The sequence below is a fragment of the Dermacentor andersoni genome, chromosome 5, assembly GCF_023375885.2.
Source record: "Dermacentor andersoni chromosome 5, qqDerAnde1_hic_scaffold, whole genome shotgun sequence".
Lineage (NCBI taxonomy): Eukaryota > Metazoa > Arthropoda > Arachnida > Ixodida > Ixodidae > Dermacentor > Dermacentor andersoni.
In genome coordinates this window covers 100,124,917-100,151,597 of record NC_092818.1, presented here as the reverse complement: position 1 = coordinate 100,151,597, position 26,681 = coordinate 100,124,917, and the positions used below count along the sequence as shown (strand labels likewise).

General features: G+C 42.9%; 1 protein-coding gene across 4 annotated transcripts in view; it reads left to right on the top strand.

Moving 5' to 3' along the window:
* Positions 1 to 26,666, top strand: part of LOC126530954 (uncharacterized) — a 64,706-nt gene extending 38,040 nt beyond the window's left edge. For 2 of the 4 annotated variants that reach the window (XM_050178286.3, XM_050178287.3), the window contains exons 13-21: positions 2,942 to 3,023; positions 3,468 to 4,622; positions 8,145 to 8,357; positions 9,929 to 10,084; positions 11,477 to 11,579; positions 12,635 to 12,766; positions 15,841 to 15,927; positions 18,036 to 18,134; positions 24,550 to 26,666. In XM_050178286.3, the coding sequence (XP_050034243.2) occupies positions 2,942 to 3,023; positions 3,468 to 4,622; positions 8,145 to 8,357; positions 9,929 to 10,084; positions 11,477 to 11,579; positions 12,635 to 12,766; positions 15,841 to 15,927; positions 18,036 to 18,134; positions 24,550 to 24,646 (2,124 nt within the window). In that variant the 3' untranslated portion in view covers positions 24,647 to 26,666. Of the gene's footprint in view, positions 1 to 2,941; positions 3,024 to 3,467; positions 4,623 to 8,144; positions 8,358 to 9,928; positions 10,085 to 11,476; positions 11,580 to 12,634; positions 12,767 to 15,840; positions 15,928 to 18,035; positions 18,135 to 19,301; positions 19,358 to 24,549 lie in introns of all 4 variants that reach the window. The other 2 variants (XM_050178288.3, XM_050178289.3) reach the window with 2 other exon arrangements.
* The last annotated feature ends 15 nt before the right edge of the window (positions 26,667 to 26,681 follow it).

The following is a 26,681-nucleotide window of genomic DNA, read 5'->3' as shown; positions in this document are numbered from 1 at the left end:
GTTGCGAAAGGGATTAAAAAAATGCTACGCCAAGAGATCGAGTGTCGGTTTTTCCTCTCCCATGAGAGCCTGAGCCTTTACTGGTCTACATGGTCACTTGTCCCCATAGATACAATGGAGGTGGGCAAGTGGTTCCAATCATTACAAGTTTGAGGAATGAAGAATGAAAGTGGTGGTTACTATGACAGTGAGGAACAAACACTTTATAACAAAGATTAACGAGATATGAATGAAGGATTGAAAAGTAACTCTTGCTTAAGACAAAGGTTATGGTAATAAATCTTATAAAATAAGGTGATATGGGCTATTTTTCTGCGTTAATAAAATGATGGAAGCCAAACGCTCACAATTCCTTTTTTTGGGGGGGGGGGGGGAGGGGCTTGCAAAGGAGGCTATTCAAATACGTTGCCAAAAAAAATTCTGCTAGACAGAAGGCATTTCCTTGAAGACAAAATCGCTGTACACTTGGATCTGGTGGGATTTATTTTATCATAGTATACTTGTGTGGTGCCTATTTATGCCTAGTGGTACCTATTTTATAGCATAAGATATAGTGACACCTACAGAAGTGCTGATTTTGGTATCTTTGAAAAAGAAATGTCGCAGTTGGAGAAAATTCATCCTGATTTGTCGATCGAACTTGGGACCACTGCCTTTTCGCTGTTGTCTACCATCCAAGCTAACAAAGAAGCTGGCAGATCTGCTTTGAACAATTTGAAATAAGTGAGACAGGTTTGCATGGCCTGGGTTTTACACTAACGCCACTCTGTACTGAAGGTTAATTTGGATAATTGCGTCAGACAGAATATGACTAACTTCAGGGACTGGAACAATCTCCACGAGTTACAACAGATATTTCCATGCATGAGGTTAGTGTTAAGCTTGCATGCTGTAAGGGCATTCCAATTTAATGCAATGTTGATGGCAGCATACATTGTGAAGACATTCACCAATTACAGATCATTTAGGAGCTGTGTTAAACAGCTGATAAGCTGAAGTGTTAGATGGTGGAAACATATAATTTTGCATTGTTTTATGTCTATAGGTATGCCTTGCAATGCTAAAGATAAATGTGTTAAGGTCAGAGTGAGCAATAGTTAAATCATTTGTGCAAAATATGACACATGACTAATATAGATTACATAAAGAATAGGGTCGAAGTCTGACCTCTGTGGTACCTTAGAATATGCAGAACTTTGTCTCGATCTTGTACATAGTGGGAATGAATTGGTGACATTTCAGAAAGAATTCAGTTCGTTTTGGAAGTTTAGCCTCAAGACTTATCTGGTTTAACATGTGTAATAAAAATTTTGTGACGCATTTAGTCAAAACTTTATGTGTGGCTGTGCTATCGCAAACACTAGAGACCAGTGGAGCTGGGGGAAGGCCAGTAAAGTAGTGCCATACCGCACACAATAGACACGAGCACCGGCAATGTGTCGCTACGGCGTCTGCCAAAGGCGTCTACTACAGCGTCCGCGATTTGCGTGGCCAATGCCATAGTAGACGCCGCGGTTGTCTCCACTCTGTACGGAGCAGCGGGTGAAGAGGACATCGAGGCACCCTAGCAGCTGCTGGAGAAGAACGGAACGCCCCTCCTCCCTTGCCTGATCCCCCACTTTGTGTGCCACAGGAGAGGGCACACATCAGGCCACGATCCTCGCCCATGTAGGCAGCGCTCCTTCTCCCCCGCTAGGCTCCACCCACCCTCGCTGCATCGCTACGCTGCGCGATACTATTTTATACTCTGCTTTCACTCTCTCTCAGCTCTCCCTCAGCTCTCCCTCCCCCAGCTAGCTGTGAACGTCAAGAGAAAGCCAGCAAGCGTCTAACAGCTCCACTGTAAAATTCCACATGAGTCTCAAAGTATGGTCTGCAGCAGGATACCTGGGCCTCCTGGTGTGTGAACAGGGCAGTTTGTGAAAACCGTTGTTGTGATATGAATTTGACAACTTTTGTCTGTAAAGTGGGCAAAAAGGTGTTTGCTAATGCAGTTCCGACAATTTGTTTTGAAGTTGTGCTCTCCACGTTGACCTAGGCATAATTGAAAGCAGGAGACGAGGATGTTGGTGAGCAGTTGTTGCGGTCGCAATTTAAAATGTCCTCATTTAAATAATCATCCTTGCATCTGACATGTAGCATTGCATGCTTCATTGGTTGTAGAGTGGGAGTGACATGTAAAGCTTTTGATATGGAGCACTGAAGTCATAATGACCAACCTCTGGTTGAGGGTGGTATACCAAGATGCTTGCGTACTTGAATTTAAGTACGCATTAATCTCCAGACTGATCAAAATTAAACCGTAGCCCTCTGCTGTGGTGTCCTCCATAGACCACAGCGTTAATTAGGATGTTCATCCTGCTAATCAGTAATTATTGATATAATTATAACTTCCCTATATATGGTATCTATTAATAATAATGAAAATTTTATCCAAGCATCAGCTAATATTGTATAATAGAAAGCATTAGCGCGAAGTAATGTTAGTTGTTTTTATGCTACTTATTTTCTCTCTCTTCTTTTTTTTCGCTTGGTTTGCCACGTGGCATAACGTCATAATGGAGCTAAAGATAACCATGCAGACCCTCAGCCAACCTTGTATAATTAGCAAATAATCTCACACTTTCTTTTGTAATTCACTCCGCTCTCTAGTGCCGAAAGCCCCCGAGGGTAAAAGAAATAGATAAATTCTTCCATGGTACATACTTGGCAGCTGAAAATATTGAAGCAATAAAAATCTTCAATCTTTCATATCTTGCAATAATAATTACGTATAATTCTGATCAACTAGATAGTCACAAAATCGTGTTGCCATTATGAATTTTTCAGCTACGAACTTTTTACATTTGCTTTGCAAGATATACGTTTTCATAGCAAAAACCTGGCATCATCTATTATTTTGCTGTGCTGTTCGTAACGAAATGTCTTTTTTGCATTGCAGGGTTCAACCTGCGGTGAAGATGAAACAGATGATGAAGTTTTGTCTCGGGGAGACCACATGTCAGTTTCTGAAACTCGAAGAGGTACTGGCCCATTTCCTCATTTCATATTTTGCCGTTGACGCTCATACCAAGTTGTCGTAGCTTCTGTCACACGTACCTCTATCCATTGGGTCTAGAATTTCCAAACATGTTTTGTGGAAATCACATTTGCTTTCACAACTCACAATTTGGGTCATTTCAACAGCTTATCTTTAGAAAGTTAAATGTTAAAAAGAAAAAGTAAAAAAAAAAAGAAGTATGCAGAGTGTCAGTATTTAATTGGAGCATCTGTGTTTAACATGTTCGAGCATTATTTTTTTACCTATGACACGTGTCTTCGCTTGTATTCCCACGAGATATGAAATTTTATGTTAATAATGATTGGCAGCACTTGTGTTTTGAGCAGTGAAGGTTATGACGACACAAAGCATTTATTTTTGTACCAGCACTGAGAGTAATGCTGTTCATTGTTTTGTGATGATACAGCTTCGTCTTCCCCATTACTGGCTCAAGTCAGCAACCTTCAGTTGAGCCAGCCTTTGAGCCTGGCTTCGGAGCTGGAAGAATACTACGAGGACAGTCTCCTAAGCGGCAGACTGGCTGTTCCCAATTTGGAAAAATCATCTTTGTCAGTGCCCCTCACAATTTCATCCTCCAGCCCTGAGTTTGAGTCTGAGAATGAAGAGGCTGAACCGACATCACTGCCCAGCTTTGGTTTTTCCTCACAGAATGATGACTCCTATGCCCAAGTCAAACACTCGACACCCAATGCGAGCAAGACTTCGTTAGACCCTGCAATCGAACTGTATTCTGATGACGTGGCTCGCATTAATCTGCACAACTTGCCTCCTACCTTGGACAACGGCAACTCTTTTCTTTTTGAAGAGAAGGCCTCTGGAGAACTACCAGACGAAGAACTCGTTGTGAAGATCAGAAGGTGCTTTGACGAGACGAAAATTAAGGATGGCTACGTTCTGACTGGGCGGCTTCAGGACCTGTTGACCCCGAAGGAAGTGGATGAAATTGTCAACAACTATGTCTCGTACGCCAGCTTTATTGACGACAACATCCTAGAGGCTGTCGTAGAATTGGCAGGAGGGAGCCAGAGCCTGAAGAATGGCAACAGTCATCAAAGTCGGGAGAAGAAAGTGATTGTACCTAACTTAGAGCCATTCACAGATGACTCAAGTGACATCGTAGTGGTTGCTTATGAGGAGGACGACATTAGCTCTAGCCTTTGCAGCAATGGGAACAAGACGGCAAGCCTTGAAAAGAAGGGTACAGCTCACTGCGGCGATGGTGATGGCCATGGCGTTCTGGAGACTGAGACCTTTCACTCTTTGAAAAGAATAGATGTCGAGGAGTCAGTCCTAAAGAAACTGCATATGCTTCCTGGTACTGGAATTGCAAGCAGATTTATGGCTGACTCATCTCGTAGTTTGTCATCGCTGCCAGCCGACCTCTCCCAGCAGGAGCAAGAGGTTAAGATGAACACTGCCCGTTCAGATCCAGAACTGCCTGTAATGGCCCATGCAGAACGACCCTTGAACAGCAGTGTTTCCACTGCTACTGCTGCTGATGCTCCACCCGAGCTTGTTTCAGAAGAAAGGCTACAGGAAAATGACTCCAGTACCCCTGCAGGTTTGTGGGACACCGCTTTACATCGGCCATCACTAACACGCTATCTTTGCTGCGCAGCTACTAACACTTTTACTTTTTCTCTGCCTGCACTAGTTTGTGTGCAACAGTCCAGTTTGCAGTTTCTGGTCGTCTTGTAACTAGGGCTGGTGTTCGACTACCGCTTATCTGCAGCCTTGTGGTGTTGTGCATGGTTCCTATGGATAAACCTTTGTCAAGGCTTTTGCTTTCGCATACCCTTGAGTTAATTTCTCGCTCTATGTGTGTTGGATTTAGTTTGCAGTATCTGGGTAACTAAATGCTATGCTCTTGTGTAACGTGTTAAAAAGCAACCTTTGCACTAGTTGACGTCACGCAAAGAATGCCCTTTTGCACACAGTAAAGGCAAACAACAAGCCTGGCTTATACTGGCACATTACTCTTCTCATATGTGTGAAAAGGTCGTTTGCACGAAGTGAGAGCTGTGGTAAGTGCGAAAATGATGAAATTATAAATGACAGTGTTGCAATCAGTCTACAGGTTAGGAACCAGCTTCTGCATACATACATGCCTCTGGTCGTGGAGGCAGGTCCTTGCCAGGGTGTCTACCAGCCGGGAAAACCAGGAATTCTCAGGAATGTTTAATAGTCTGGAAATACTCAGGGAAAACTCTGAATTTGTGCTTCTATCAGAGAAAATTAGCTGTAATATTATTGAAAGGGAACAAAAGTCGTTGCTCGCTTAAGTAACAGAGAGGAATCGTAACGAATCGTCTTTGACGCCGTGTCATCGGCTTGAGGAGTTGCCAGTGTACAGTCAACGACCGACTTGTCGGACGCCCGATAATTCGGACGGCTTCGCGGCACCAGCACATACCCCATAGAGCATATATATAGGAACGTCTGAAATTTTGTGCAAGAATCCTTTGCCGTCCGATTTTCCGGACTTCTTTGCCGTAACCGCAGGTCCTAAACGGAATTAATCAAAGCCACCACCGCTGTCATTTTGATTACCTTACCGCCTGGAACCGGCGCTCTCGCATGCAAATCCGCTGGCAGCCGTAGCCACCACCGCAGCAACGCTTGGCCTTGCTGCTTAGACGTTCGCTGTTAAGCTTCTTACCGTTCTGTGGCGTGTTTTTCATTGAAAGAATTTGCCGCTGTCAGCAATGGCACCGAATTCACCTTTATGGTCCTCTTGATTGGCTTCGAAGCTCGGAAAGCCCGGCGCGTTGCATAATGCCGGTTCCCGAGACTCAGCTTCGCCTCAATACAGTAATGTTACGCGGTGAAGCATACGCGAAAGTATTGCGGTGAAGCATAACAAGCGTGGGAAGAGGCAATTGTCGCGGTAAACAGTATGTATTCCTTCACTATTACACGCGTGCACCTGCCATCTCCTACCACAGTACGAGCACCGATATGCCTAATATGTGTACTGGCAGGCCTTCAGAGCATTTTCTGATGTGCCTGCGGCGAGTTTAGCCCTTTAAGGCAATAAAAGACACGCATTAATTTTTTCTGACAGCCTGATTTTTCGGACTTTTTCGCAGGGAGGCCGAAAAATCGGACGTTGACTGTGCAACTGATGAGTATGCTTCAAATGGTACGCGGGGCGAATGCGCGGTGGAAAGAGGACGAGAACAGAAAGGACCTACACATTGACGAATGAACGGGAAAGGAAGTGTGCTGCCGTTTCTTTGAAGGAGCTTGAGTCCAAAAAACAAAGTGTTGGCTGATGCCGAGATGCAGGTGTCCCTAATACAAAGCAAAATAAACTCTTTAAAGCAGTGAAATGCAACACTGAGGTGTTGTGCGCGGGCTGGGAGTATGTCAGGACAGTTGTGGTTACCAGCTGTTAGAGAGAATCTCACTCGTGACAAAGTTCGGGTCTCACACCAATGAGCTTGCTATCAGATGATAGAAATAGCTCATGTTCGAAAATATTTGCTTCTATATGTATATATGAGGCAGAATCATATGGGGCAGAGACTTGGAGACTGACAAAGAAGCTTGAGAACAAGTTAAGGACCGCGCAAAGAGCAATGGAACGAAGATTGGTAGGCATAACGTTAAGAGACAGAAAGAGAGCAGTTTGGATCAGAGAGTAAACGGGTATAGACTATATTCTAATTGACATCAAGAGAAAGAAACTGAGCTGGGCAGGTCATGTAATGCGCTGTTTAGATAACAGTTGGACCATTAGGATTACAGAATGGGTACCAAGAGAAGGGAAATGCAATCAAGGACGACGGAGGACTCGGTGGAGCGATGAAATTAGGAAATTCGCGGGTGCTAGTTGGAATTGGTTGGTGCAGGACAGGAGTAATTGGACATCGCAGGGAGAGGCCTTCGTTCTGCAGTGGACATAAAACAGGCTGATGATGATAATGATGATGTATCTCCTTTTTATTCTTATTTGGAAATTCTTGACAATCGGTTTTACCTTTTTCGAATGTATTTTATTTTGCTGTGTATTTTACGAACCCTTCCCTTCTGTTTTCTTTTTTAATAAAATAAACTCTGCTCCTTACTACTCAAACTGGATTAAGTAATTTTTTATTTTTTAGCATGCTTACTAGAGAGTGGCACCATAGAGCAACATGGTGTCAACCCACCTTGACATAAAACAAAGTTCTGTGTCACTCAGGAAATCTTGCAAAGCCACTCAGGGAAAACCTGAAAAACTCGGGGAATTTGAAAATGTGAACTTGGTAGACACCCTGCAAGTTTCTCTTTGAATTCATGTCCTTTTTATAACACTCTTTTTATAACACTCCCTTTGATTTTCCTCTTGACTGCGAGGTAGTTCAGGTGCCCACATTACTGCAAGGCAGTCGCAGGTATAAAGGCCACTTCCTTTCTGTTACCGTCTATAATTATGTCTTTTAGTGTAGATAATAAATCAATCATGGATGTCTTCTCATAAAGACAATTCAAGCTGCAACAGTGGGTGATCAGTGAAATAGTGTTTCCGATATTTGCTCTACAGTGACCTGCATTTTATTTTGATGACTTGAAATAAGATTTTGCATTGACCATGCTTTGTTCCCGCTCAGATTTTTTTCTTTCAGCACGATCGCATTTGTTTGTTCGCACCATTCAATAAAATGCTTGGCTTTGTTATTTACTCGGTTGGTTCTGACGCTTAAGTTCTGAAAGCTGGTGAAACTAGTCCATATATCTGCAGCAGCTCACTCCTCCGTTGGTGAGTGTATGCTTACAATGGTAGTTGTTCATTTCTTGTCTGGAGAAATCAGGCAAGCTGAGATGCTGAGCCTTTCATTGAATGATGTAAACCAAGAAAATATGATCTTGCTGTGAAATTAAAAGAGAAAGAAACAGAACAACAAAAAAATCATCTAAGCACAGGACATAAGTTTAAAAATTTTAGAAAAAAAAAATCAGTTATTGTACGGACCTGCTAGCTGTCACTGCTTTGCCTGCGTTTTCGGCCTTTGTCTTTCCTGTCTTACTGTATCTGACAGTCCACCTACACTGCACTGGTGCAACACTTCACCAAGGGGTACACTGTTCCTTCTTTCAGAGAGACCCTCAAGCCTGAGTGGTGCTAACAGGAGCAGGCGCAAGATTAAAGTGAACCCAGACATTCTTCGTGCCCAGATTGGTCTTGACGATGACCAGAAAAGCCTCTCATCAATGAGCAACAAGAGCGATGGAGATGTCTTCTCACCTGCGGACGACCTGGCAACGCCAGATATCGAGACTCCTGATGAACTGGGTGACTCTGTACTTGGAAGTGAGTGCTGCTAGTGTGTGTTAGAGAAAAGTGAGAAAAAACAAACAAACAAACGTCTTGCAGACTGTGTACGGGTTAGGCCTTAGTGGTAATCGGTTAAGGACTGTTTGGAAGTGTACACTAGCTTAGCACGAGGTCACAGGTTCGGCTCCCTACCATGACCGCCGCATTCAATGGGGAATCCGCCGTTGCCCTTGTGCTTAGATTCAGGTGCAGATGACAAGATCTTAGGTAGTCTGAACAAATTCGCTGCCTCCACTCGCTGCCCCCCCCCCTTGACGTCTCTCGCACTCCCAGTGTTGCCCTAGAATGTTGGACCCTGCAAATCGGTCAGAGTGAAGGTAAATTTATTAAAGGAGGCTGTAAGTACTGCAGTCAGAGTTTAGAGATCAGTATGCATGTAGATCAGTCAGATCAGCGTGCAAATCAGTTTGTGTGTGTGTGTGTGTGCAGTTCAAAATGTGTGTAGAAGCACTGATAAGAAAAAAACAAAAAAATACATTTCCTTTTGCTTATGGTCAAAAGTTGTTCCACGGAGTGAAGATGTTATTGCGTTCGCAGCATTCTTTGGAGAGTACCTCAACAAAATCTGTCGGTCATGTGAAAAGTGTAATACCTTGGTGTCTGCACAAGAACGCGTAATTTGCGAAGTTGACATTTAGTCATTACAGTAGTGTAAATGTAGATTATTGGTAGCTTTATAAGCGATAAGGAACAATTGAAACCAAGCAAAAATAAAAACTGATCAGATAAAGAACTGTTCTCGTCAGGCCACCTTGAAAGCTTACTTACCCACATTACGGATGAGTGTGCAAAGAAGCCTGCTGTGGGGCTGCTGAGTATAAAAATAATAATAACTGATTGGTGGCATTAAAGAAACAAGAAAAGACTGGTGATGTCGCTGTCACCGCATCATGGTCGTAACAAAAAATGGAAAATATAAAATAAAATTCAAAAAAGGGCAACACAGCTGCGGTGAAACCAGTTGTGGTTTCACCGCAGTTGATACAGTCGCTTTGAAGAGACCATGCAGCTTCCTGGCAACTGATCTCCACCATGCTCAGTACGCGAATTTCATTTCTTTGGCACTGGAAAAGTGATTGGTGGACGTGCATAAGTTAGGAAAGGCAAGTAAGCAAAAGTGACGTAACGACCGAGCCAAAAAATGCTTACATCTTAGAAAACAATTCCCAGGGTTTCTGTAGCAGTCTTTTTTTTTGCTTTCAATTATGAACTTGCAGTGCATGGAAACAGAAGAGGGGACATGCGTGTACATGGGGCTTTAACTGGCAACTAAATGCTTTATTTGAGAATGGGCTTTTTGTTTTTGTAACGAAATGACAAGTTTTATTGTCATCCATTACAGTGCTATCCGATCCGAAAATATCCTATTTGTTTTTGAGAGATGTACCAAAGGGTTGATGACAATCCTTCTTACATTGTTCTATATTGAAAACTTCTACTATTTCCATAGGTTGGCTTCTGTCTATTCTCGTAGTATTGCTTTGTTTTGTTGAGCTTCCTTTGATGCATCCAGTGTTTCATACACTGACGGTTTCTGCCCTGAATAGGAGATGACTCAACCCTGAGTGACTCAATTCCTGAGATGTCTGCTCGAGAAGAGTACGCAGAAGAGAGAAGCTGGAAGACTTGCAACGTGGGGGGTGTTGAGCGCAAGATTGACATGAGGGTGATCGAGCCCTACAAGAAGGTGCTGTCGCATGGAGGTATGGATGCATCTTGTGTGAAGCACTGCGGCGCCAATGCCTTAGATGTGGTGTGCGTCGCTGCCACAATTAATGTTAGAGCCAGCTGTGTGCTTCTGGAGCACAGAAACAATTTCTTCCTGCTGTCTGCTGGGTGTGAGGTAGTCTTGCTGGGAGGTAGTGAGCAAACCACTTTCTGCATAGCAGCAGATGCTAAGATGGCAAGGCGTTTTGTTGATAATCATCTTTTTACCCTGAAGAGCACCTTTTGTGAATTGCAGACTCATGTCACAAGGGCTGTACACCTGACTGCAGGGCTTTTCATAATGTAGAAGCCCTGAAAAAGTAAGATTTCCCCATAGTTCGCTTGCTCAGCTTTGAATTAGAGGCTTCACAGTGGTGGTCATGTACCAGGTGTACCGGCTTTGCTTGTGGCTTTCTGTGCATGCATTGGTTGTAGGGAAAGTACTTTCTAGCGCGAAGCTCTTCAGCGCCCGTTCCTGCGTTGAGCGTTGGAGTGCCTCGGCATCGGCATAACTGAGCAAACGAGCAGAGCGAACGATGAAAGAGTGAACGTGGAGCGCAGTGGGGAATGAAAAGTGAGGAGAGCGCGAGGAGGAAAGTGGAGGAGGAGGCTGCGGTAAAAGCATGAGGTGGAAAGTGAAGGAGCAGGGTATGGCGAAAGCGTGAGAAGAAAATCTGAGTGCAGCTCTGTGGTGACAATGGCTATGAGATGGTATCAGAGTATCATGCATTGTTTATTCACCAATGGCATGTGGCGAGCATGTTGAACGATACTGTATATGAAAACAAAGCACTGTATTAGTGGAGGTCTGTTTGCAGTGGATGCTGTGAATTGCGCCCACGCGTCACCCACGTGCTGTCTCTCGCTATCTCCCAATTAGTGATGCAGTTGCACCGCACTTCGCTCCTTTTGCAATGTGCTGCATGAGACAGATTGTCCGTGCCAGCCAATGTATTGTGAAATGGAAACACGTATAGAGCTGCGCTCAAATGTCGCATTAGGGAGTATCGTAATTGTCATGTGAACTTTTTCTTATGGTTGACAGATTTCACCTACTTTTTCAATAAAGACAACTGCACCGTTTGCTTAATTGGAGGCCTGTAGTGAGCGTTAGACAAAAGTGCAAAAATAAAGGTAGGCTTGTAACTCTATACACCCTTACATAATTGTTGCACCATATACATTCACCTTTTGCGCTATGCCAGCTGTGTGTTGAAATCTCATGCAGCTATTGCATTAAGCTTGTTTTGCCTGCCATGGCAGGTGCCCGCCATAGTCCAGTCTTCAACATGGCAGTGCCCGTTGGGCCTGCTGATGTATGTTACGCAGTTGTGTCTCATCCACTGCCCACTTATAGTACAGGCATTGTGTTTCATTGTTTTTGTCAGGCTACTTTGCAGAGGATCGTCAAGCCATCATTGTGTTCAGCGCATGCCACCTGCCTGATCGGTGCCGAAGAGACTATGACTATGTCATGGATAATCTGTTTTTGTAAGTGCTTATCAAGGCTTTCTTGATCAGTCATGGACAACTTTTCACTATTGCTGCATGCTGTCATGGTTTCTAACAGATCTGGAACATCCACTGACATAAGGACTGCTAATTCGATGTTGTTTTCTTTATTTCTCTTGAGTGCAAATGCAATTGTAATATGAGAATTAGTTGCTTGCCCAATATTTCTTCTTAGCACTCCGCTTCTGAAATAAAACCATTGGATATGACAAATCGGTTGTGTGGAAATATGCAAGGTGGAGGCAATGTTATGAAAAGTAAAGATTGAAGCTAGCACGAAGCTACGAAAAATTGTCTTTGCTGTTCACGAACATTCCTTCACCTTTCAAGCTTCCGGCAGAACTTATTTGCCACATTAAGTGTTCCTCTGCTTCAAGTTGATTAATCCGGCCTCACTCTGCGATCTGCTAGCCTCCTGGTTAGCTCAGATGATAAGAGTGACTGCCCTGGAAAGGTGTTCATCCCTGGTTCAAACCCTGGAGCAGTGCGAATTCTTTGAACTGCAATGCTTTCTTTCTGAGAAACTCCTATGGGATTCAATTGTGACTTTGTGTTACAGTTCAGTTGGATGGCAAGCTTTCCCTTTCAACTAACGGATGTGAAACATGAGCATGAAGACTGTGCATTCAAGTTATGCATGCTGATATGTTATAAACATAAGCTGTTGCAGCTATAGAATTTAGTTATTCGAAGTGCTTTTGTTGAATATAACTAAAAAAAAACACTAGGAGTGGTTGGAATGACACATTATATTTTGGGCTGCCTTTGTTAGTTGCTACTAAATTTGCATACAATACTCGTGTTGCAGCTTTATCCTTGAAATTACCTAGCCCTATTGAAAATACCAAGAAGAAGACAGACAGTGCTATAGTATGCAAGCTGTTGTGGTTGAGGTGATGCAGTATTTTCTAGGGTAAAACTGAGCTGCCCTGTCTTTAGCCAAACCTGTAAATTTTTCCTTGTGTCAGTGTTCCTGTGTGTCACTGGTCCTGAATGGCATTGTTAGATTACTGGTTGTGACCACTCTGTTCTAGATACGTTTTGTCAACGTTAGACCAACTGGTGGTTGAGAGCTACGTCTTGATTTACCTTCATGGGGCCACTGAGCGCAGCAAGATGCCCAGCTTTGGGTGGCTTAAGCGCTGCTACCAGATGATTGACAGAAGGCAAGCACCTGCTTTATTTCCTTTGTTTGCTGCTTTCAGCTTAAATTTGTAATTTACTCGAACACTGTGGACATAGATGGAACATAGAAAGTGAATGAGTGCAGAGATGGCTTTAATTACACTGATCTGACTGTAAAGTCAAAGGAATTTGCTGACCAGAGTTGCAGAGTGGAGCCCTCCCTTTCATTCCCACTCCATTGAAGAGAGTGAAGATCCTCGTAATTCCACTCGTTTGAACTCCTCAGAATGGTGATTGTTCGACCATTCCCACTCCTGGAGTGCCTGAGCTGGTTCATTCCATTTCTACAACTCCAGTAAATGGAATGCTTTAGATGCAATTGTTTACTACAGTCGACTTCTGTTAATTCAACCCTCGCAGAAATTACAAAATTGGTTTAATTATCCGGCAGGTCAAATTAAACAAAATGTTGAAAAAACGCCAAACACACCACTGATTCATTTGGCAGTATTTGCCCATTCGAACATGCCCCAAATCAAACACGATAAATATATAGATAGATAGATAAATGAAGGAAAAGGAAGGGAAGGAAAATTGCTACTGACCGCAGTAACTGTCTAGTGCAGTCTGCTGACACCTGAACCGCGGTCAGCAGTGGAGGAGTAGACAGGGGGTGAGGGGAGCAAAAGGATAGGGAAAGAGGATTGAGTAAAGGCGAACTATTTACATATATACAATATGGTGCTGCAAAGGCAGTTTTGGTTTCGTTCATTGCACTGCACAGCCAATTTCTTGCCCAACTTCCCTGCAAAAAAAGAAAAGGGGGGGGGGATGGCTCAGGTTAGAATTGGATAAATATTGTAATCAGACATTGTGGACTACAGTTGTTGCTTGAAAATTCTGGCCGAAAATAGGCGTTTTCGATAGAACATATGTTCAACACATTCACTTTCCCTAAGCTCCACCAAGACAGACGCTGTCATTAAAAGGGTTGCTGTTTTCACCATAGGTGTCAGGCGAGTGCGTGCTCACTGGTCAAGTTCAAATTATCCGGCGAAGGCCAATTTTACAATCGAAATAACACAAGGTTGTGCCCATAGAAATGCATGGGTGCCAGTTGAGATGTTCAGTCGGGATTGAATTAACTAAAAAATCGAATTAACTGGAGTTCAATTAATGGAAGTTTACTGCGCTTGAGCGCCTAGCGACAAACTAATTTTTTGTGGACTCTTAATGTAACAAATGATGTTACATATTATTTTTTCACATAAGAACAAACACGCTTTATGGCCTCTTATCTCTTTAGGGCAATGTAGCCTGTAATCTCTCTAATTATGCTCATTTGAGTAAAACAAAGTAGAAAATAATCCTGCACCATATCCCCTGTGGTGGGCGTGTGCTATTTATTTCAGGAAAAAGCAGGCAAGCAAAACTAAGATGGTGGTATTTATGGAGAAAGGTGCTTTTGCACTAAATGAGTTCACAGTCAAAAGAAACGTTGATGTCTGCTGCCTTTTTTTGTTTCACATTTACTGGCATTGAACAGACACAATTTTCTAGCGCACCTATCTGACCGCCTGGAATGACTCTTTCTAGTTACTCGACAGTATGCGAAAAAATGCAGCATGCTTTCCAAATCACTGTGGACATGGACATTTTTAGCCTTGCATTCCTTTGTCATAGTTGAAGCATGCTCTTGCTAAATCGAATAATTCTTGACAACTCCTTAACTAAATGTTCCCTAAAACTAAGGAGTTAACTCTAACTAAAAGTTGTTGTCTTTAAGTGCACTTCATCATTGTAATGTAGGAAAGCTTCTGAATCGTCAGAAATGTAGAATGTATAGTATACCGTGTTGTTTATAATTACAGCAGCAGAGGTAGTTGCCAATAGGTTGATACTGAAAAAGCTGTATTGAGTAAAATTCTAGAAATGTAATAAGTTGGGCAAGTCTTGTTTTACCGATTTTGTGGTCGCACACAAAATCAACATTTAACGCTCCGTGACTATGTGCTCATTCCATTCCGACTCCGTTCTGGAATCGGCATTCCCGGTGCTTTAAAATGTGGAATGATTCCAGAAACATTGCAATTCTGGAGTTGCCACTCCTCAACTCTTGTGCTGACCATTGTGAATGGCATCTAAACTACTTGCTTCCTTATAGTCCTGTATGAATTATCTTTGTAACTGACTAGTAATTACATAATCATGAAATACAAACTCCAGTCCTCTGTAGCGTATACTATAGCACTGAGGTAATACCAAAGTCAACACAAGCCTTAACATAAGAGACACAGTGCTCACACTTAAACTTACGAAACATATCCGAAGTACATGATTTTTGCTGGAGAATGTTTGCTAAGAGATTGCCTTGTAGGCTGCTGCTGCTGCAAGATAAATTCTTGTGCTTTCAGTGGTTGAGGACCCTTTTACGAGACAACATAATTCATGTTATGCTATGCCAGTCTGTGGTGGAAATGCTTACTTTATGTCATGGGGAAAACACGGGAAAGGCGGGAGATAGAAATTCAAGATGACGTGCGAAACGAGAACAAGGTAAAAGCAGGAGCCGATGTTTTGACAAGTGGACTTGTCTTTTTCAAAGTGACATATGCTTTCCTAGGCACAGTATATATAGGTAGGGTTTCAAGTAGAAGAACCCTACCTATATATACTGTGCTGAAGAAAGCACATATCGCCTTGAAAAAGACAAGTCCACTTGCCGAAACATTGGCTCCCGCTTTTACCTTGTTCTCATTTTGCGCATTACCTTATATCGTGAAATACATAATTTTTTTATTAGTGTCTAATTTTCATTTTAGTTTCTTAAATCTGTATCTCAGTATCTGTGCTACGATGCTCTGTTGTTTGCATTTTGTCCGTTTCTAGAGGTAGGGTATATTATGTAGTTGAGACAAACTGCAGCATATTGTAATGCAGTGCTAGCACTTGCTTTCTGCCAGGGGCTTGCTCTGCGAGTTCTTAACCCTGCAACATTGATGTTCTATCAAGGTTAGTGCATTTAAATAATAAAAAAAGTCTTTTATTCCATGCTTGTCAAAAACTCTTTGCAGCGCTGTGTTGACAATGAACTGTGACTATCCATTTCTTGCAGGTTGCGGAAAAATCTGAAAGGGCTTTATCTAGTGCACCCCACGTTCTGGCTCAAGACTATTGTCATTATGACCAGGCCTTTCATCAGGTCAGTCCAGGCACTCATTCCTTCTTACTTGTGTCCACTGACCTGGCTCACGTGTCATACTGTTTGCAAGCATGTTATAAATACTGGGTATTTATTTAGGCTGGATGTGAGCTGGATTATTTGAAGAGGTGGACATTGAAAATTGAATTGGGTAATTGACTAATTGACATTTCTTGGTAATTAAGTTCTTATTATTCTAAGGCACATATTGCAATTTGCAAACTGTAGCTGGTGAATTCACAAGGCATATCCACTTGGAATGAATTCTTAGGATGATACCAGTTTCCAGTCATTCATTCCCAAAGGAAGTGCGTAATGAAATATGCGGCATTCCAGTTACAGTGTAGATCGCTTATAAGTTGCCAAAGTGGCAAATAGTATCCACACTATAAGCGGTAGCACACTACCAAGAAAGCAACAATTTTACAAAGCCTGCACATGTGCATGACATGTAGACCAAGCAGCCCTGCATACCTGACAATTGAAACATTGTGATTGGGTTGTTTGCAGCCTTTTAAATTTGCGAATGTTGAAATTTTACACGTCTGAGTACTGGCCTCAGTCTTCACACGAAGCAGACAAAATAACACATCAAAATATGCGAAAGAGGAAAGTATGCACTCTCCGCACACAAACTCGCACAGACTGAAAAGTCAGAAGAGTGACGACATGTTTGGCACGGAGTTTAGGGTGGAACACATGCCGCTGACAAGCGGTCGGAGCAGAGCATGCCTCTGAGATGAGGTGGCATGGGTGGTTCGACCTTAGAGGCCATTAGTAGCAGCGGCAGGGTGCTCTGTCACCTAGGCAACCTCCGTGTGTGCGCAGCTTGCATTATGCTTTTGCAGCACACTGCTGTGGAGGCAGGTGCACATTTTTTTCTTCTGCTGCTTGTTCATTCACACCGTGCGTCTTCCTCCTCTGCATTGCCCTCATCACACACCCCTCCCCTGCTAGTGCGCCCCGTTGAGAAGCCTACCCCGCTGTGTCACTCACTTCTCTACAAGGTTTTCCGGCAGCCGCATTAGAACCAGTATTTTGTCTCGTGCGGCTACACTATAAGCAGTACGCATATATACATTGAGTTCTGTGGAAGGGTAGGATTGGAGACGGGGAAGACCTGATCAGGTCCTGTCCTGCGCTATAAGCAGTTACATTTTAGGTGGTCCGAGCTGTATTTCTTGGGCTTCTATGTATAAAAGCATAAAGTAGCGTGTTAAAAAAGTAAGTGGAACATCAGTGCATTTTTACCCTGAGTTTAATGCAGCTATATCTCAAAACTGGTGTCATCCTCAGAATTTGTTCCAAAAGGACATGCCTTGAAATCTCGCCGGCTTCAATTGTAAATATCAGTAGTATGTGCCGTAAAGCAATACTTGAAAAACTTAATTTGCGAAACCTGCATTTTGATTTCTCATGCAAATGATGTCTGCCTCTTTGAGCAATCCAGTTCAAGGAATAATATTGGTTATCTGCTAAAAGAAAGAAAGAAAAAAAGAAAGACACATGATGCATGCGTGCATGCACACACACAAAAGCAGTACTAGTGGCTGATCGACTTAAGGTGCTAAATAGGCAGATACGTTAAGATACATAAAAAAATTGCTCTAACATTGCTAAGAGAACATAATAGCTGAACGTATCACAGATTGGAATTGAGCAACAATTAATAGATAGAGAAATACATAAAAGCATTAAAAAGAAAGGAAAAGAAAAATCAGTTATGAGGTGACCAGGTCTTTTCCACACAAGTCTTTTCTGCATTAGTAAGATGGCTTGTGAGCACGTTGCAAAATTTGTAGTCATTGCAAGATGCAATGATATCGGGCAGTGAATTCGTGATAGTCAAACTATCCGTCTTCAGTGTTCATTTTTTTAGGTGTGCTTTGGGTTGACTGCAAGATAATCGCTAGTAAGATTCTTTCAGGGAAGGGCTTAGGAGTGCATGTCATGATTCAGCGGAATAACAAAATGAGTAAGAAAGGCACAGATAGGAGATTAATTAGTGCGACTTGAGTACCATTAGAGAGAAAGAGTGTGTTTTAGAGTGCTAACACTGGCTTGCCTAGAGTACTGTGGCACCTCATTTTTTTAATACTTTCTTTCAGCTCAAAGTTTAGCAGGAAGCTACGTTTTGTATATAGCCTCGAAGAGTTGTCTTGGGTGGTGCCACTTGACCACGTGTGCATACCAGACAAAGTGAAGCAGTAAGTGAGGTTGCATCACTTGGCTGGCCCATGCATGCCATATTTGTATTAACTGCATGACAACCTCATATACCGTAGTCACATTGAGACTTCGCTCTTGATTGCAACTTGCCAGTCTTTCAACTTGCCCATGCATAGATAGTGCTCATTTAGTGTAGAAAGCTTCTGCAACACAGAGCTCAGCCTGTTCTAATGGAGATAGGGTTGCTACCTTTGTCCCAAAGAAAGAAGACTTGGCAGGGTGTCAGATAGGTGTTGTAAGCAGCTATCAATATGCTGAACCAGCCGTTATCAGAAGATACTAAAGATTTGGATAAAAGAAAAGGAAAGATTAAGTTGGGGTAAGCTGTATCAACGGAACCCAGACTTTTATGAAAATAATTTTATTTAACAGCACAGTAAACTTGGAACCAACAAATACATAAAAGGACATCTGAAATGTGCCGTGTCCATGGCAATTAACTGGCACTACAAATTATGGAGTCACTGCTAGGCGTTTAACAAAATTATTCTCAAAATCTCAGAAGTTTAATTAGGTCAATTTACGTTACCTAATTCTGTTTCTATATAACAGATGTATATTATTTGATAGTGTTTTTATATGACATGTATTTTTGACATAAGTGCTAAATCTCTTCCTTTTTGAAAACCGGAAAGCCAGCTGAGGGGTTCAGGAAGTTAAATTTGCGACCAACACTACCCACAAAAATCCAACAATGCTAGTTGGAAACCAATCTGGTGGCAACCCTGTATCAGAGTGCTAGTTAATGTCTTGTCATCACAAATGTTCCAGTCTTGTCTTTGAAATGTTCTGTTCATGTTGTGGGCACGGAATTAACGATGTTCTGTGCTTGTTATGATTGTGCTAAAACTTGTTTGTGCTAACTCTTTGTAGTCATTAGCAGTGTGTGTCATTGCCTGCGCACAGTAAAGCACATTTATTGACTCGTGTAGTGCTGCCTGTGTTCATCTTGAGGCCTAACCCTTGCATTCAGCAATCAATAGCCAAGCTTTGCATTAGGCGAAGCAACCACATTGCAAAGGGGTCTTGTATAAAGGTGACAAAATATGGTGCTCCCCTTTGCGAAGTAATACATCTTGCTTGACCAGTGCTTCCTGTTTATTGCTGAAACTAACTGCATTGTTTTTGTCCCTAACACTCAAAAGATTCGACGCTGAGCGCGTCCTTGAAGGATAGGAGAGCTTCACTCCTCTTCATGGAGGTAATGCTTTTGCTTCTACTAGCCTAACCTAACATGCTTTTGTGTTCATTGTGCATGATTTGACGTATCTCGTTGGTCTATGTCAGTGTCGCTCTTGTGTCGCCAGCTTTTCTTTTCAGTTTGATTCACTTGCATAACATAGTGGTTGTTCAAAAAATGGCTACTGAATGTAACACCCTACTAAAGGGAGGTGAACTTTGCCGCCAGCTTTAGTTGGAAAACCAGGATCAGCAAGCATAATCAGTCTAGCTTTAGCACTCTTTCATGGTGAACTTCACTAGTCATTCTGGAGGAGCTACCTGAATCGTCAAACGGGCGCTCAGGTTGTGCTGGGATGTTGCAAATTTAGATCTCCCAGAGAATGACATAATGCTGTGTGCCGCACCCAAGTGGTGGCTGTCGTGTACAGCCAGCACATAAAGTAGAACCTTGTCAATATGATCCCATTCTTGCAGTTTCTCGGCGCCAGCATTCGCAATCGAGAACACAAAAAGGTGCCCCAATACAGTTGTGCTTCTTTCTTTTACCGGTTGATATGTTCCCTGAAAACAAAATCTTTCAGCACTTACATTCAGTACATCGCCAAACTGCGATCGTATATGTTTTCTGGCCACTAGATTCCATGTAAACCACGTATCCATGTAGATCCCACGCAAACTGTGGGCAGCTCGCAGGCACGAGCCCCGCACTGCAGCAGCAGCTTTCCTGCTGTACTTACCCACGCATGTCACGTGAAAATGGCGGTGCACACTTGCACCGGCATTCCGGTACCAGGAAATCTCCTCATGGGCCGTCATGGGCCGCATTCACACCTGTCGCCGTGAACCGTATTGTGATAAGCATCTTCACCCTATCTCTGTCACAGAGCATGTGGCGTATTGCCATTGGAAGCGTATTGCAGGCGTTTAATAGGCGATAATGCAAACCCACTGCCATTCTGCACAGCAGGCGGCGCAAAGCGAGTGTCATGTTTCGCTCTGGCATCATCATATTCTGGTGCTGTCAACAAGCTCGATTTTGTTTTGGTTTCCCGTCAGAGATTTAAAACACTACTACGCAATAGAACAACAGTTACGCAGGTTACAGGCTGCTAGGGCCTCACCAGCTTTATGTGAGTCAGTATCTCATGCCGTAACGATTCGCGCCAAGTGAGCATGTGAAAACTTCTTGCCAAAGAGCCCCACCAGAAGAAGCTGTTGACCCAGGCCGAATTCGAGAAGTGCAAATGAAAGCTTGCCAAAGTTGCAAAACCAACAGTTCACATTACGATTCACATTACATAAGTGCCAACTACAGTCGAGTATGCCAAATGTTTTAGTTACTTTTGATTGTACGTTTTCCCGATTAAAATATCTTTTATTTTTTGTGCAAAACATGTGAACAAAGTTCTACTGTTGTCTGGATCTGCTTACTGCTTGAATTTGTGCTTCAGTAATGGAGCAGCAGGCGAGAGGGATTGGTTGTAGACTAAGTTTATCCAAATCAATAAGTGAAAAATGTAAATCTCTTTCGATCTGCGGAAATCAAATCTCTCTTACTCTGGAGTAAAAAAAAAACACAACTTACTTGTGAATATGATTTCCTGGACTCGGTGTAATCATAAGCCCCCAATGTCTCAATACGTTCGAGAGACTGGCTCGTGGTCTTGAGAGAAACCCCCTGATACTTCTGGAAAACTTATTAAGAATTTCAGTGCCACCTGGAAACTGGAAAATCCTGGATTATGCTAATAGGCTCCACTGAACTCTGAAGCATACAGCTTGAATAAAAAAATTGACATGATGCATGCTGAGTCTGCAGCGTCATAGATAGTAAGGAGGAAGCTTTAGCTCAGGAGCTCCTATCTAAATACATGGGAGTGCAATTTTTTTTTTTCTCTGTGACCACTGCACTGAGGTTAATGAGGTTTGTTACATTTCAAATAAAGAGTTCAAATCTAGTGAACATAGGAAGCAGATTTTTTTTATTCAGGCCGTCGATTTAAAAAAAAAACGAAGAAAAAAAACCCGTTGAAATGTGAGAAATGTCAAAATACAAACTATCAATTTTAGAACTCTTAACTTGTCAATAAAAAACGATATTACAATTGTGTAAACTAAACATCTAAAGCGGACAATATTGATGTATTATGCACCGCTCTAAAATATACTACTAATATGCGAGTAGGACGTCTGCAAAACCCTCTTGAACATTGTCACAAATTTATGTAAGTTGGAAATTCATGTAACGAATGTGTCCACTTTAAATGCTCTAATGGATGCAGTTTACGGAAATCTGGCGTCTTTTTTTGGTACACAGACACGCCGTGGTTGCTCAGTGGCTATGGTGTTAGGCTGCTGAGCACAAGGTCGCGGGATCGAATCCCGGCCACGGCGGCCGCATTTCGATGGGGGCGAAATGCGAAAACACCCGTGTACTTAGATTTAGGTGCACGTTAAAGAACCCCAGGTGGTTGAAATTTCCGGAGTCCTCCACTACGGCGTGCCTCATAATCAGAAAGTGGTTTTGGCACGTAAAACCCCATAATTTAACCCTTTCGCTGTCGGACGTTTCTGGCCGTGACGCACCCCCAGTGTCGGCTTGGTTTCAGGGAACGAGCATAACAGGGAATGAACATAGCAATTAATTTTTGATTATGATTGGTATACAAATAACATAGTCAATGCAATATGCACATTTCAGTGTTCTGCAGCTGTTGTTAGTAAACATCATCATCATCATCAGCCTGACTATAAAATCTGTTCAACATCCGAATCTGACGATGCGGAACCCTCTTCGTCTCAAGCGACTTTGTCCGAGTCCGAATCCGAACTCTGCTCGTATTCTGAATCGGAATTCAGCCACCGCTCCCATGAGCAGACGAAGGTCCCGCGCGCCGAGCCATCCGAAAGTAACCGCGCGCAGGGAGGATGCGCTTTCAGTCGCCCGCGCAACGGAGAGAAATGGGACGTTGCGTGATCAAGAAGACAGACGGAGATGAAAAAAGGCTAAAAAAAGTTCGAAGGGCTTTACGTTTACTGCTGCAAGTCGGAAGCGAGGGTGCGGCGAGAGAGCGAAAGCAGCAATCGAGTCACCCCTTTTGGAGAGGCAACGGCACGTGCGCCTGAACTTGACGCGCCGTAGCAGGCACACCAACAGAAGAAAAATAAAAACCTTCAAACCAGCGGAGATTACAGAACAACCCTTGAACCCATAACCACACGCGCGCGACGCATGATCCAGCGAACGCGGAGCCACCGCGCCACTCAGCAAACAGAAAGTGGGGAGTGGCAGTCGCACCGTACTCTTCAATACATGGGTTAACACAGGTCGGAACGAATATACGAACTTGTAGAAAGAGTCAACAGATGGCGTGGCCAATCCAATCCAGGAGCGCCTGTTTTTGCGCTCAGGCGCGAAATTTTGAACGCACGATAGAGAACGTACCGGTACGTCAGTGACACCGTGGGGGGGAAGCGCGATGACGTACCGGTACGTCAGTGACAGCGAAAGGGTTAATTTAGTTTTTGGTACACAGTTACACATTTGTAAACTACGTGCTTAGTAAAAGATTCCAGACTTTAAATTAAAATTCTGCTTCCTACAATCATTAAAACCTAACTTCCCCTCTCAAGTACAATAAATTTAATGCAAATCTGTCTAAGGGTTGTCTCACAAAAGCATTTCTATGTTTTATATGTTTGATTAGGAAACATCAGAGTGGGCCCCGAGATAAAGCTTCCGCTTAAGGAGGACATGCAAGAACACACCCGGTGACGGTACCCTCTGTGAGGTGGCCTTTAACCCTTGCGTGCAATTTTGCAAATTTGCTTCATGTATTCGTGAAGCTTGCGGGCAACACCTGCATTGCAAAGCAAATGCCAGTGGACCGAAGGAATGATGTGCTGCAGTGATCTGCACTAACATTGCGGGCAATTGGAAGTACAATGCTGTTGGACAGGATAGGTGGTTGCTGGATTCCTGATTTGTTTTACCAGTGCAAAATAAAATGGGACACAAAGACAAGACATGCGCACCACATACACTGGGATGGTAGCATATGCGGTGCTGTCACCCCTATTTGTGCCCCGTTTTACTTGGCACAAACGTACGTTGTATCTGTATCTTCTTCTTGTGTCCTACTTTAGTTTGTGCTGGCAACATGGATCAAGAAACATTGCAGGCATCACATCATGAACAGAGCTGTAGTACGGCAAATAAAAATGAGCATTTCAGAAAACTGTCGGCATTTGACAACACCTGGTGCAAGTATGTTATATGCTTGCTCCGCTTGAAAGGCGCAGTGTAAATGGCTTGATCCGAGATATGCCTCCGTGGACATTATTATGTGGTTGCCTGGGCCAAAATGTGACGAACAAGCAAACAGGATCAGCCCCATTTGTAAAAAAAAACACAGTAAAAAAAAAGTGCCGTTTTCGGGAACTGTAGAAATTACATTTAGATATTTCTGAGGTAGAGATATATAGCTTCAATTAGACAGTGCATTCTTAAAGATGCCATGGACTTAAAAAAAAAATGCAAATAAAGAAATTACACTGAAATTTGACTTGTCGGGTTTACATAGGCCACTATAGAGTGGATAAAGTGCCTAGGAATGACTGCTGTGTGTGTTGGTGATTGACCTTTTTTTTTAAAGGGGTATCAACATGACATTTACATACAACTTGACATTTCTTTTACATTAAATGAAAATGTAAAACCTTCCAAATCCTAGAAAAATACTGGCAGGTGCCAGAGCACTCTACCCATTTTAATAGAATGCTTATTTCTACGACCCACTTTCAGTTTCAATGCATAGGAGGTGGAAGTGATGTGACATCATGATGCATTGGTTTGCTCTGTGACTGTCATTGCTGCAAGGGCAGCCAGAGAGCACATGTGAAGCACTCGTGACTATCTTTATTTTATGACCACCGTTAGTCATGCGTGACATTGTTGCTATACAATGCCAGCAAATTTTTCTGTGTCATGACATCGTGATGATGCCAGGTCCAGCATTTCAAGTCTAACTGTCCTGTCAAATGAAATATCTCATCAGTGTTTGCCAAGTCTCATCATTTAACATGTGCTAAACATGTACAGTTTCTGAAACTTTGAAAGTTCTCCTTTATGACTCAACTTCTGCACGTGAAGATGGCAAAAAATTACATTTTGTTTTTGCTTAATAGTGAATGTGACCCCACATGTTTCAGGTTGGAGTTTGAGAACATGATCAAGGAGAAGAAAAAAAAACTGGGAAGCAGAAAGGTTCTTCCAGGACCAAGGCAGGTCACGGATGATGCTTCCTAGCGGCTCTGTTACTCGCAGCACCTGGACTGATGATGCAGGTGCTTCATCAAAACTGTTGTCGTTTATGAGTGTTGTTGCGACTTTTAGCATCTCAGCAGTGTACAGAGAGTAGAGACCCTTGGCATTCGCATTCAGTTGACATATTTGTACAGCTAATGTGTTTATTGGCTCATATATATAGTTCAAGAAAGAGCCAAGAATGGTATCTTAGGTGAAGAGAGAGTAGGTTGTGAGCAGGCGATGTCAAGACCTGGGAATGCTTGTATTTATATTCTGTGTGTGGAAAGAATTGTCTTTCTTGGATGTTGTTTTACGTGCCTTTCTTTCGTAACTTCCGCAGAAAGCTGCACCTTCAAATATGTGCCGGCTTGCAAGAATGCTTCATTGACATCGGATCTTATCTTTCTTTATTTTAAGTGCACGAAATTGTGCAGTTACTAACTTTTATGAGAGAAGGTCACATGCGCAATCTTGTGATGAATGGGGTGTCAAAAAAATGATGGGGTATGTGAGGGGTACAGACAGATTTTGAGCAGTGTTGCTCTGCTACGCTTCCTAAACATATCATGGTTTCCTGTACATCCATTTTGTAGAAGTGTAGCACCAAATACATTCGTCATTCAGAGAGCACCTTATGAGATTTCGACAATTTGTTGTGGCTTTTGTAGCTAGCCAACTAAGCTTCTGATCAGCCAGAGTGGCGTAGACGGTAGGAGCGAGCATTAGTGATGTCAGTCGACTTGCATAGTAGCTATATTTCTACTGTATGAGCGGTGGCTGTTGTACATCATAACTGAAAGGTCTTGGCGTTGGTGTTGTATTTGGAAAATCAATGTTGCTGTTACAAGAGCTTGTTTCTAGTTGCAGAGTCTATAGAGTAGTTGACTGTTACACCTAGAGCCGTTTGCACCCAGTATTTGAAAGCACCGACTTGCCAACATGCCTCCATGTGCATGTTTGTTTGCTCTTAACCATTGTAGCCATGCCAGCGCAATGTGTTGTCAATGTCCCTGGCTTCATTGTGCTGCAATGTAATAAGCATTGAAGCCCATTGCGCTGGGTACGGCGGTGAACATAGGCCCTCAAGTATTGTGCACATATATAGCCTGTTTCAATCTTCATAGCCCACTACACTCTGTTGTGTTTGCTGTAGTTATGATAATAGTCAAGACAGACATATATTTTGTATGTGCACTTACATGTTGGAACAGCACCCATTAGGGCATGTACTATCATTGACCAGAATCCAAGAGTATTGGTGTTTATGTGATGATCAATGTGTTCAGAATACCTTTAGGCAGCACTGTGCGATAATGTTGGAAACTTGTGGCCAGGCATCCAGGAAGAATGTTTGTTCAATTAAGCGAATGGAATTGCTCATTGAGCTAGACTCAAAATTCTGCTGCTAGTAGGTTTCCCCACATGACTGGGAAGCCATGAGTACTTTGCCGCAGCTTGTGCCAGTCGAGGCTTGCTACTAGCTTGCTACGAGTAGCATGTATGCAAACCCTCTTGTAACTGCTTTGAGCATGCATGACAGCACAATACTGGCCACGTTTCAACTATGTGCAGAAGCCTGTCTGTGAAATTTAGTGTGCTGTGTGTCAATAACTGCAGCCCGCATAGTTACCAGTTTGTAACTGCCTGAAATTGGCTTGAAACGAGAAGCTGTTGTGTGATAATCTTCGTGGCTCTTGTATGCTAAACCGCTTGCACATTGGTTGCCCATACTGCGGGTTAACAAGTCAAAGGAGCCAACGCATTCCTCTTTGCGAAATGCCCGAGTGTTGGGGCTTCCACATGCCCCATTTGAGCTCGGCGGCATGAACAGCGAGAGCTCTGCTTACAGTACAATAATGCACTGTTGATTGCTGCGTTTCAGTTATTTTTAAAGTGTTGTTAGCTCAGTACTTAAAAAGCCAGTGAGGGCCTGATCAAACTATAGGCGAGTTGTTGACCATTTCCTGTACTCAGAAAACTGTAACCTATAGACAGCCCAATAAAGAAAAGATGGAGTGCATGTGACTGTGGTTTT